Source organism: Eleutherodactylus coqui, chromosome 12, assembly GCF_035609145.1.
Source record: "Eleutherodactylus coqui strain aEleCoq1 chromosome 12, aEleCoq1.hap1, whole genome shotgun sequence".
In the NCBI taxonomy this organism is placed as follows: domain Eukaryota; kingdom Metazoa; phylum Chordata; class Amphibia; order Anura; family Eleutherodactylidae; genus Eleutherodactylus; species Eleutherodactylus coqui.
The window spans coordinates 111,367,447-111,380,419 of NC_089848.1; the positions used below are offsets into that span (position 1 = coordinate 111,367,447).

A 12,973-nucleotide genomic window follows, 5' to 3' on the forward strand; every position below is an offset into this window, starting at 1 on the left:
TATATGTATATATATATATATATATATATATATGTATATATGGAAAAATGTGTATATCTGAATATATATATTTATATGTATATATATATATATATATATATATATATATGCATATATATGCGCAGAGATATATACATAAGTACATCCATACAGTTTATGCCACATGTAGTTGAGTATATACATACAGTATAAAAAATATACATATATTACACATGTAAATATCTATACATGCATTCATGTAGAAAGCTATATATATATATGTATACGTACATCTATATGTGACTCATCACAGAAAAGACTTATATTAAAATATTAAACTGTATTACATATCTCTTTTAAAAAACATTCACACAACGGGCACAGTAACAGATAACGTGTGATTAATCCAAAACTGGGCTAGAACAAATATGACATGCCACACGCGTACAAGAACGCATACCAAATTATCGTCCGATAAGATAGTGTGTCAACGATAAATATCTTGATTATATCTTAGATAAATCTCTGGTATATCAAGAGAAGGTACTGTCGCATGGCATGTGGTATGGGCTCATAATAGTGTGTAAGCCTATGTGCTCTGATAAATACACCATTCAGAAGCTCGTATGTGACTCACCTCATGTAATACAGTATATATCATACACACATACAGAGACATACATATACATATGTATATACAAATGCAGAGATAACTGTTTATACACACTCATATGATATACACATGTCATATATTATATGCACACACTTATACATTTACACACAAATTAAAACATTAAAAGATCTGAATATCTGCAAACAATTATCAGTGTTATAAAATAAGTGAGGGATGTAATAAAGCAAGAAACATGTGATAAGGTGGGCATGTATATCAGATTTATTGGGGTCTTTGTATATTCCACAAACAGATGATGTCATGTCAGTAGCACTAAAAGTGCATCATATTAGGAGACAATTCCAGAATTTTGGCTGCATGTCTTCATGCCCCCACTATGCAGTATACTGTATATATTCCAGAAGCTTGCCTGTATCCACACTGGGGATATGTGGCAACATAGTAGTCCATCACAATCACGTACCTCCTAGCAGGTGATTGTACTGCACTCCTGCAGGTATTGGTGCCACCTGAATATTAGAATTAGGGCTTATTCACACCAGCGTTAGCCCCAGTTAACTACTTCCGTTATTCCATTCCACTTGTGACGCGTAGTAATTGAAAAAAAACAGAATTAAACCGTTTACGCTGTGCTATTTGTTCCATTTACGGAAATGGAAACGAAACCCAACAGAAACAAATGGAAGAACTTCAGTTTAAAAAAAACCAACTCATTGGAATCAATGAAGAAAAAAACAGAAACGGTTTAATTCCATTTTATTTCCATTACAATGTGCCACAAATGGAATGGAGAAATGGATGTGGTTACCTGGGGCTAACGCTGGTGTGAACGAGCCCTAATTCTGATATTCGGGTAGCACCAATACCTGCAGGAGCGCAGTACAATCACCTATCACTACCCCTTTACCTTCTGTATCCCCCTATTATTTGTAGTATGTAAACTCATTGGAGCAGGACCCGCACCCCTACTGTTTCCATCAACTAATTACTGTGTAACCGGGGTTTTTGTATTTTTGTACTTTTGTCTTTCTGTATCCCCCTGTTCTGTAAGCGCTGCGTAATATGTTTGGGGCTATATAAAAAAGATTATTATTACCAGGAGGCAAGTAATTGTGATGGATACAATGTATATTACACTAGTTGTCACAATATATATATATTCACACACATGAGAATACTGACATTGTGGGATTAGAGCCTTTTGGACAACTCCTGGTTCCTTTCTGTTTGGGACACGACCGGACAACTCCCAGGAGTTAGTCGGTGCGCGAAGAAAAGTGTCGCCAGAAGCTCATGTTTTTTTTTCCTTTTTTGTTTTGTTAATGCGAGATCTAGAAAAAGATACATAAACTGCCGCGGACTTTGGTTTGGAAGCTGTGTACCTCACTAGTAGCCTGTTATGGATGACCATATTCTAAATATATGTTATGTGTATATTACGCGCCTAAAATAATGTACTGTGTAGCTGTGGAGGAAGATGTCGATCGAGGCTCATCCGGTAGCCCGGTCGTCTGGCTTTTTGAGTTGCTTTCTACTGAAATTTGTGGAAGTTCTGATTGTCTGATTGTCAGGATGAAGTAGAAGCAACTTGCAAAAAGTATGTTAGAAAATATGAAACCGTAATAATAATGCATGAGGAATATTCGTACTACATCTTTGGGGTAAATTCACACCAATGATTTTCTGTCCAATTTTAAGACCAAAGAAATTGGTCCGAAATCGGATGGAAATAGAACACTTTTATTTGAAAGGATGAATAAACATGGGCTTTTTTTTACTCAAATAGTCCGAGTAAAATAAAATTGCAGCATGTCCTATTTTGGTGCGATTTTCAGACAGAAAGCACCCATTCAAGTCTGTGGGTGCGATTAAAAAGACGGATTGCACTCATTGGATGCAGTTGTGATCAATTTTTAGCATATAGAACCACGTTAAATCATAAAAAGAGCTTAAAAATCGAATGCAAATCACACAGAAAAATCGCAGAAACGAAAAAAACAAGAAAATTGCACAGAAATTGGCCCGATTTTTTAGGACTACAAAAAACTGCTCCCATTTGCCTACAGCCTTATCTGTCGCTGAACGTCATACCGGAATCACAGATCTACAGCGGCGCTGAGATCACCCAGAACAAAGCGAAATCCCAACATTACAGTGTATGTTACATATAATGTGCATATGACAACTCGATACATGGTATCCAGGGATGATTTTCATTTTTTAATACCGCGTTTCCCCAAAAATAAGACAGTGTCTTATATTAATTTTTGTTCAAAAAGGTTTAACCTTTTCACATGTATAGCTGCCTGGGCACTATTTAAATTGACTTTTTTAATTAACTGTTAGCAGGGCTTTCTTTTGGAGTAGGGCTTATATTTCAAGCATCCTCAAAAAGCCTGAAAAATCATTTTGCATCCTCAAAAATTCTGGAAAATCATGCTGTGTCTTATTTTCAGGGTATGTCTTATTTTCAGGGAAACAGGGTAGTCGTGTCAATATAAATAGCATTTTATGCTATAAACAGAGCTGGAGTTTTAGAGCCGTTCTTTGAAAGCGCAGCATAATCTACTTTTTACATACTTGCCTCCAGATTTGTATTGTTTTCTATTTGGCAAATACGAATCAGTAAAATACGGAGACAAATATGGATGAAACATTGATGGTATACAGAGATGTGATGTCTTTAGAAACATGTCTGTAAAACAGCTGCATGTGAAACCAACCTTTGGATGGACTTGTATCGTTTTTCAACCTTGCAACTATGTTACTACAGTAGGTTACGCTACGTTTATACATGCCCATTTGGTAGCATTTAAACAATCAATGCCATAGCATGTTATACAGATGTAGCAGAGTTGAGTGTGTCATTTATCTCTGAGATTGCAGTTTTTGTTCTGCTTGTGTGTATTATGATAAGACTATGCGGACGGTTTTCCTGCAGTCCTATGTAAGACAGCAGGATAGTAGGATGTGATTTGGTAATTTGGACATAGTAACATAGTTCGTAAGGCTGAATGAAGACAATGTCCATCTAGTCCAGCCTGTTTATCCTCCTATGTTGTTGATCCAGAGGAAGGCAAAAAACCCCGAAGAACAGAAGCCAATTAGCCCTTTTGGGGAAAAAATTCCTTCACGACATAGTACCTTCTATCACTTACCTGCTACCTAACTTTTCCTATTGCTAGGGGTGAATTTAGATATCCCCAGTAGGTAAAAGGCTCATTCACACGGCACATTTTCGAATAATGCTTAAATCACATTGACTTGCATTGGGGTGTACAAACATGCGTTTTTTACACATGTGAAAAAAACAGCAGCATGTCCTATTTTGTTCCGTATTACCGACCAAAGTCACCCATGCAAGTCTATGGGAGCAATAAAAATACGCGGTGAATATGCATGACACATGCGCATTCACTGCGCATTTACACTAAAAGGCAGGAGAAATCAAGTGGCCCGTCTAGCTTTTTTTTTGTGCACGTGAAAAATGCAGTGTAACATGTGCAAAAAATGAAGAAGGACCAAAACTCTGTAAATACATGCAGCTTCAGGGCACCCACCCACTGGCGATTTTTTTTCCTTTGCGTTTTGCGTTTTTTCTCAAGAGCAATTCGTTTTGAATGTACTCCTGTCCACTGGCGTTTTTTGTTTCAGTCCGTTGCAATTTTTAACATAGGAACTGTCAGTTGCATATGTGTCCTTATTTTTCTCTTAATGCACCCATGAATGTCAATGGAAATTAACGCAAAAAGCCGCGAAAACGCCACGAAAAATGCGCCAAAAACGCGACAAAAACGCTGCGTTTTTCACGCACGAAAATCGCAAACGCCAGTGGGTGGGTGCCCTCAGGCTGTGAAAAAAAAAACGCTGCATATTTTACGGCCCCCAACTGCATATGACCGTGTGAATGAGCCCCTACACTATGGGACGTTTGACATGTGCAGAACATTTCTGCAAGTCAAGCCTAAAAACACTGAAAATCCTGCACTAAAATCCACATGTATACATGCGGGTTATGGAAGAGAAATCTGCAGCAGATTAGGCTGTCTTTAGGAACCTTTCACATAGGGCGGAATAAGCCGTAAGCACCGCAAACCGCGGTAAATTCTGCATCAAGGCTACCTCCGGACTTTTATGGGGAATTGAACATGGCTTAATACCTGCCGCAATTCTGCACCAAAATACAGTTAGACCTGCAAACTTTGGTGTCAAATTCTGCAACTGCAGATTCGGCTGCGTCCTGCGGCGTAATTGCGTCTTGTATGAAAGGTTCCTTAGGGGTTTTTTTTAGGTGCGTCTTGCAGATATATTCTACATATGCGAAAGGCCCCTATCACTGCAAAGATGATACCAAATAGGAGGTGACCAATCAAACTGTTACTGCAAAGAACCCCCTCTGAAACTAAAACTGTACTTTATTAAACATGTTTTAAAAATACCTGAAAAGTTGTTACTTTATTACAAAACAATAATAACAACTTTTCAGGTATTTTAAAGCACTTGTAATAAAACACTTTTAAGGGGGCTTTTCTTTGCAGTGAAGAAACCACATTATATCCAAAGTAGTAAAACCTTCGCTTGCTGTTTGTGCACCAAGTAATTAGCAAATAGAACCTTCTGGAATGTTTAGATCACTAACACAGAATTAACATTCAGAAATACTAACGAGGTGAGATTTATTTATTTTATACCCGTTACCCTGTCCTGTGATGAAACCCACGCTCCCCTATCCCCCTTTGTATCTATCGTTCTTCGTCCTTCTGTGTAGCGCTGACTTGGACTCTCCAGAGCAGGAACCTACTGGAAGACCTCCGTAATCCGAACGTGTTACAGACGATATTGCAACCACATGTCAGCAGTGTTTACCACCCATCTGCTGTCATTGCTTTATTCTCCACCGGGCAAACACGGATCTGTATTACAGATGGGTTACAGATAATATACGTACGGATCCGTATTTGCGCAATAGAAAACATTACCAATAAATGCAGATTCGGAGGCGCATGCAGAGCCAATACTGATGACATACAGATGCATCCATATTTTAATCGCTTGCCATTGACTATAATGGGCGTATTTTTTATGGACATGCTGTGTTTTTAACCCCTTAACGGTACAGGACGTAAATTTAAGTAGCAGTTCCCACCCCAGGGCATAAGCTTACGTCTTATGGACCGCGCGGGCTCGGAATCTGAGCCTGCGGCATTTACAGCGGGGGTTATCTGTGGTTGACAGCCGGTCTCTCCGCTGCAACAGCGGGAATTGGTGAGAAGACTGCTGTTAACCCTTTACATGCCGTGATCATGGCATGTAAAGCGTTTGCAGAGGGAGGGTGCTCCCTCTGTCATGTCATCGGCCCTTCGCCATGTAATCACAGAGGGCCAATGGGTTACCATGGAAACAGAACACCAGACAAAGGTGTCTGGGTCTGCCATGACCTATGATTGCTATTATTAGCGATAATACATTAAACTACTGTAATCTATTATCATAACTTCACAGGTTCAAGTGCCCTACAGGGACATAAAAAAACAATAAATATTTTTAAAAACACATTAAACATTTTTGCACACTTTTCCCTCTTTATTCAAAAAAAGTAATGTTTAGTACCATTGCATTAAATAAAAGAATAAATCGTAAAAGCGGAGCCAAAATCCTTTTTTTGTTCATTTTACCTCCCCCCAAAAATAATAGTAATCAAAAAATGCTTAGACCCCAAAAGGGTGCCAAAAAAAAATACAGCTCGTCACGCAAAAAAAAAAAACCGAGCCCCACAGAGCTCCATTTATGGAAAGATAAAAAAGTTATTGGACTTTGAACGCAGAGATACAAAAAATTATAAATACTTTCTAAAAAAAAAACAGGGATTTTATTGCGCAAAAGTGGAATAACCTACAAAAATATATATCATTTTAGTATTGTCAAAATCGTACCAACTCACAAAAATAATTTATCGTGTCTATTATGCTGCAAGATTAATGCTTTAAAAAAAAAACTATGTCAGAAAGGATGTGTTCATCTCCCTGCCCTCCAAAAGAAAAAAATGTATAAAAGTTATACAATACATTATATATACCCCAAAACATAGTATCAATGACAACTACAATTCGCCATGCAAAAACCTCATTGCGGCCATGTCAATGGAGAAATAAAAAAAATATGGTTTATTTAAAAAGTGGAGATGAAAATCCCCCCCAAAATTGTCTGATCCTTAGCTCCAAAATGGGTCATCATGTCACTAAGGGGTTAAAACATGGTTGTGAAAATTACGCCATTGTAAATAGCTATATAGATTCACATTAGCTCCGAGGGTCTTCTGTTCCCCTTCGCTATAACCCTGATCCTGCTCTGTGGGGCTGTGGGGACGGCGGCTCTGGGGTTAATACAGAGAATTAGATTAGGGGCGCAGGAGGTTCGCTGAGTACCTTTTTAATTTCATTACAAACCCCTGAAATTCTGAATCCACAAATTGTAAATGTGACGGGGGCGCAAATTGAGCAGAACAAATGATCTAGTTGTATTCGGCCGTACATCTTCCATGCACAGCGTCCGTTTCTTCTGTGGGTCCTCTGTGCCACATTACAGTCATTGGAGGAGACGCAGCGATATAAATAGTGCATTCCTAATCATGGATGGTTGCATTTTACTAGCTTTTCCACAGCAACGCCTTGTATTTGCGAACGGACCTCAATTTATGAAATACTCAAACAAACCTTCTACAAATACCAACTTGCCAGCTTGTTCCAGGCGGGATCGGCTGCCTTCTGTTCATTATCTTATCATTGCCCTATATTCTCCGGCACTTTGATTTATTCACTATTCCTCCGCCGCCATCCTCATTGCAGTCTGAATAAAATCCGTGTAGTCCGTATTTCTGGTGGCAAGAATTGCGCAGTCTACGGAGATATTGATGCTGTCAAAGATATGGAAGCCACAACAGACCCCTTTAAATAGAAGCCATGATGCTAATGTGAACAGAGTCTAAGGCTACAGGAAAGTAACATACTGAGGGCGGTTTCAGATGGCCGTATGTGCAACTACGCTCGCCGCTACGGAGTGTAGTTGCACAGGAATGGATTTTTTTTCTTCTCAGGTTTTTCAAACTCTGCTTTAGCACAGGAGTTTGAAAATCTGCAGGAAAATAGATCCTGCCCCATCATTCCCGCACGTAGTTACTAATATGCGTGGGAAACATAGGGCAAAAAAAGTTGCTTCCTGACTCCAATCTGGCAATCAGAATTATCCACAAATCCCCGACCCTACTGAAGTAATCAGTGATAAAACATGTAATATTGTAACACTCAAGAAAGACGTCCAGAACCCTCTTGAACTGTTTTATCGATTTTGCCATCACCAGGTCCTCAGGAGAGAGTTCCAAAGTCTTAATGCTCTTACAGTAAAGAACCCCCTTCTATGCTGGTATAGAAACCTTCTTTCCTCTAGACATAAAGAGTGCCCCCTTGTTACAGTCCTTAGTATAAGAGATGATGGGAGTGATCTCTGTACTGACCCCTGATATAGTATACATAGTTATTAGAGCGCTACCTTGTTACAGTCCTGGGTATAAGAGATGATGGGAGAGATCTCTGTACTGACCCCTGATATAGTATACATAGTTATTAGAGCGCCCCCTTGTTACAGTCCTGGGTATAATAGATGATGGGAGAGATCTCTGTGCTGACCCCTGATATATCTATACATAGTTATTAGAGCGCTACCTTGTTACAGTCCTGGGTATAAGAGATGATGGGAGAGATCTCTGTACTGACCCCTGATATAGTATACATAGTTATTAGAGCGCTACCTTGTTACAGTCCTGGGTATAATAGATGATGGAGAGATCTCTGCATTGTCCCCTGATATATCTATACATAGTTATTAGAGCCCCCCTTGTTACAGTCCTGGGTATAAATAGATGGTGGGAGTGATCTCTGTATTGTCCCCTGATATATCTATACATAGTTATTGGAGCGCCCCCCTTGTTACAGTCCTGGATATAATAGATGATGGGAGAGATCTCTGTACTGACCCCTGATATATTATACATAGTTATTAGAGCGCCCCCTTGTTACAGTCCTGGGTATAATAGATGATGGAGAGATCTCTGTACTGACCCCTGTTATAGCTATACATAGTTATTAGAGCGCCCCCATGTTACGGTCCTGGGTATAATAGATGATGGGAGAGATCTCTGTACTGACCCCTGATATATATGTATATATAGTTATTAGAGCGCCCCCTTGTTACAGTCCTAGGTATAAATAGATGATGGGAGAGATCTCTGTACTGACCCCTGATATATTATACATAGTTATTAGAGCGCCCCCTTGTTACAGTCCTAGGTATAAATAGATGATGGGAGAGATCTCTGTATTGTCCCCTGATGTATTTATATATAGTTATTAGGTGGCCCCTCAGAAGTCTATTTTCTAAACTAAATAACCCCAGCTTGATAACCTCTCTGGGTATTGTAGTCCACCTATTCCGCTTATTACTTTAGTTGCCCCCCTTTGTGCCCACTCAAGCTCTGATATGTCCTTCTTAAGTACTGGTGCCCAAAGCTATCCACAGTATTCCATGTGTGGTCTGACCAGTGACTTGTAAAGAAGAAGAACAATTCTTGTCATGTGGCCCTAGACCTCTTCTGATGTCCCCCATGAACATATTTGCCTTGGCAGCATAGAGCCCACTACAGGGGGCAGCATAGGGTGCAGTACTGCCCCCTGTAGTACCCCACTAATAAGTGTGACCCCCTCCTATACTGCCCCTTGTGGTACCCCACTAGTAAGGGTGACCCAATCGAAGGGTGTACTATTTATAACCCCTCTCTGCTTTCTATCACTGGCCAGTTACTTCCCGACTTAGACACATTCTCGCCGAGACCAAGCATTCTTATTTTATATACCAACCTTTTATGTGACACAGTATCGGACGCTTTGGAAAACTCAAGATATACAACATCCAGTGACTCCCCAGTCCAGTCTTGAACTTACCACCTCGTAGAAGTGCCAACGATCACCAGCATTGTGGCATATCCCTGCCCTCTAAAGTGCCAAGGGACCCTTTCTTCCACCAGCAAGAGCTCATAGCTCTTGTCAGTGACACATGAACGGTGACCATGTTCTTTGGCATGTTCTATATGTGATATTGAGTCCTTCTAATGTATTGAAGTGTTCAACATCTCCCCATACAATGTGTGATTATTGAGCAGTTATCAGATCTAATTGGACTCAAATTGGGATGAGTATTGCCAGTTTGCAGTTGCCATTGATAGTGGCATGTAAGGAGTTAAATTGCCAGGATCTGAGGTTTTTCCATTCCTGGCAGTTAAAGCAGGCGCCTGGCTATCAGTAGTCAGCCAAGTCACCGACTTAAAAAGATGTATGCGCAGGTTTAAAACCCATTAGTGAGGTCAGAAAAAGGGTGTATTGTGGTCACAAAGGGGTTAATCAGCCTGATGAAGAGTCTGAGTAGATTGGAAGCTGCTGTAACATCATCTCTTTTTGGTAGCCAATCAGGTCTCAAATCTACAAATGACATCTATAGAACTTTACCCTAAAATGATGATAAAATGTTGAGATCGATCGCCACGAGGAATCTCTGGAACCGCTAGGGACTCCAATAAGAAGATTCTTATGGGAGACAGAAATTTAGGAAAGTTGGAGGCTCTCGGCGTGGCAGCTGTGTGACATCACACCGAGTACATTCATGAGTCGTCTCATCTAGACATGTCTTCTTCTTTCTTGTAGGAGCCGATTCTTCTGCACTACAAAACGACATTTTCTTTAGGAGCCGAGAGAGAAGCTCCGGGACTTCCTACCATGAACACCATCATGTTTAACAAGCTCAGCGGTCAAGTCCTGTTTGAGGACGCCACAAGTGACCGCGAGAGGGTAGTTCGGCCATACGTAGTAGGAATGGAAAGCCCTAATCCTGATATAGGTCTTCAAGACAGTGTCTCGGTGAAGGACAATGGCGGCATTAGACATCGGCGGCCCGGGTAAGAACATTCATGTGTCCATATTCAGAATGAATTAAGATGATGACCTGTTTGTGCATTCTGTAAATGTGTTTGAGTTTTAGACAACCCGTTTTTCGTAGGTCTTCTTGGCCATGTCCAGCTATTAAAGGGTTGTACCAAAATTACAGGTTATCTCCTATCCATATGATAGCCACAGGATGGGGAATAACTTGCTGATCGATGGGGGCCTCACTGCTGAGACTCCCATCGATCTCGAAAATGGGACACCCGTGTTCTGTTCTGCCTGTTACTGCGGGGAGGGGTCTCTTCCCGCCCCTGCAGTGATGTCAGTATAAAGGGAGCATTGGCTGAGCCTGCCCAGTCAGCGCTCCATTCATTTCAGTGGGGCTCAAGGAAATAGCGGAGCAGGCTCCACTCGGCTATCTCCGCAGTCCTATTGAAAGTGAATAGAGCGCTAGTACACTTGCGTAACCCCGCACTGAGGAGGAAGAGGGACATGGGACCAGCGATCTTAAGATCAGCGGGGGTCTTGACAATGAGACCCACCCCCACGATCAGCAAATTATTCCTGATCCTGTGGATGTGCTATGGATAGGGGATAACTTGTAATTGTGGTACAATCCCTTTAATGCCAAGAGACATTTCGAGGTCTGCTTTGGCTCTGACGCACAACGGGAGTTCATTGTCTCTGTTTTCTATATGAGTCCTATAATGCACCCAGCATTTACGTTGGTGTATCCATTGCAATAACAGCTCATGGATGACCGGTCTGTAGGTTGACTTGTGATGAGCTGTTTTATGCGGCTAAACTGGATGTAATTCTCTGCTTTGCTAACAAACCCATCTGCAACACCAGCATTGGTTAGCCTGCAAAAAGCAGAAGGAAAGTAGGATATTCTGATTATACCACCAGAGTAGGTAGAAGCGACACCTGGTCATTTGGTTTCTTTTAGGGTTTTATCATGGCACCGACAGTATGGGCGGGCCTAGAGTGACATCAGCATGGCAGGCCAGGACCCTGTGATGTGCCAGGCGATGCTTGTGTGTTGTCATTCTGAGTTGGACACTGAAGGAGTAACATCTCCCTCTGGTGCCAGCACTAATAGGCTGGCTGGGTTGTCTATCAGTCCAGTCAGCCTATAAGTTTCCATGGAGAAGTGTTTGTACAAAGGTTGCCAGTTATAAGTCTTGTGTACTGGCCATCTCGCTGTGCCAATGTATCCTGTGCCTTTAGAGCCCAGAGATCCTGCTCTCAGTATACCCGTTACAGTCAGCTCCATATATTAGGTAACTTAGTACCTTAGCTGGTTCCCGGTCTCTCTCCTGCAGTGGGGTCGCCCTTTTGGGGGGAGGTGCTCTGCTTGAGAGACCAGCCCAGTTCGCCTGTTCTAGTAAACTAGTTCGTATATTTATTGTCACTATATCACCTGTCATCAATTTGACTTCATCTTTGGACCTGGAACTTGTCACCTCCAGTCATGAAAACTAGTCGTACTAGATGTGACAGGTTTGTCTTTCATGCAGCTGATTTTGCAGGAGGAGGCCTACACTGGTTAGACATTTCCTCTGCAGATAACATGTAGTATTATGTGGCCGCGGGTCAGATGAATAGGTGTTTATGAAGCTCGCTAGTATGGGATCCCCCTCTATGATGTCCATAATCCTAAAGGGGTGGTCGTCATTAAACCACTGTTTCAAGTCCGTTTCACTAAAATGTTTTTCCCCACAATCAGTTGTTTTCTGTGGACCGTCAAGAAGTGATGATTCTGTTGGGTGTTTTTGCGGTATTATACACGGCATTGAAAGTGGGTTGAGTTGCTGTTGTAGAACTTGGTAGGACATATTGTTAGACTTGTGATGTAGTGTTTTATATGATGAGAAACATGATGCGTTGCAGGATACAGTACGGCACACAATGAACACCACCAGTGCCGGATGGATCCAGTTGGCTTCCAATGGGGCTCATAAAGTTGTGCCCTCATTTTAGTCATTTTAATGCTAAGACTGGCTTTGCCTGTAATGCCATGACAGGCTCAGACGACGGTGTGAACATAGTCCAAGGCTGGACAAGCACTTTAGATTTTGGCCAAAGAGCTGTTTCTCCCAATTTAATGGGCCGAGGGGTTACAATGTGATTGGCTGCTGTGGACTAAGTTTAGATAAAGCCCATCGTATCTGATACATACTGAAGGACACCTCTGATTAGGTGTAAAAACTCAGTTGTGAATGTAGTTCATAACGACCCCCTGACTACCTGCCAGATCACAATCTCAGGGATCCAGTAAGCAAAGATTAAAGGGTTTGCACCAGAATTATGCCTAGGGAATAAAAGTCTGATCGATGGAGCTCTCGGTGCAGAGACCCTCAGCAATCCCAAG

The 12,973-nt window shown here is 41.3% G+C and overlaps 1 protein-coding gene across 3 annotated transcripts in view; it reads left to right on the top strand.

Moving 5' to 3' along the window:
- The window catches only part of MKX (mohawk homeobox), a 121,719-nt gene that overhangs the window by 2,842 nt on the left and 105,904 nt on the right, over positions 1-12,973 (top strand). For all 3 annotated transcript variants that reach the window (XM_066584807.1, XM_066584808.1, XM_066584809.1), the window contains exon 2: positions 10,363-10,613. In XM_066584807.1, coding sequence (XP_066440904.1) covers positions 10,363-10,613 — 251 coding nt within the window. The remainder of the gene's footprint in view (positions 1-10,362; positions 10,614-12,973) is intronic.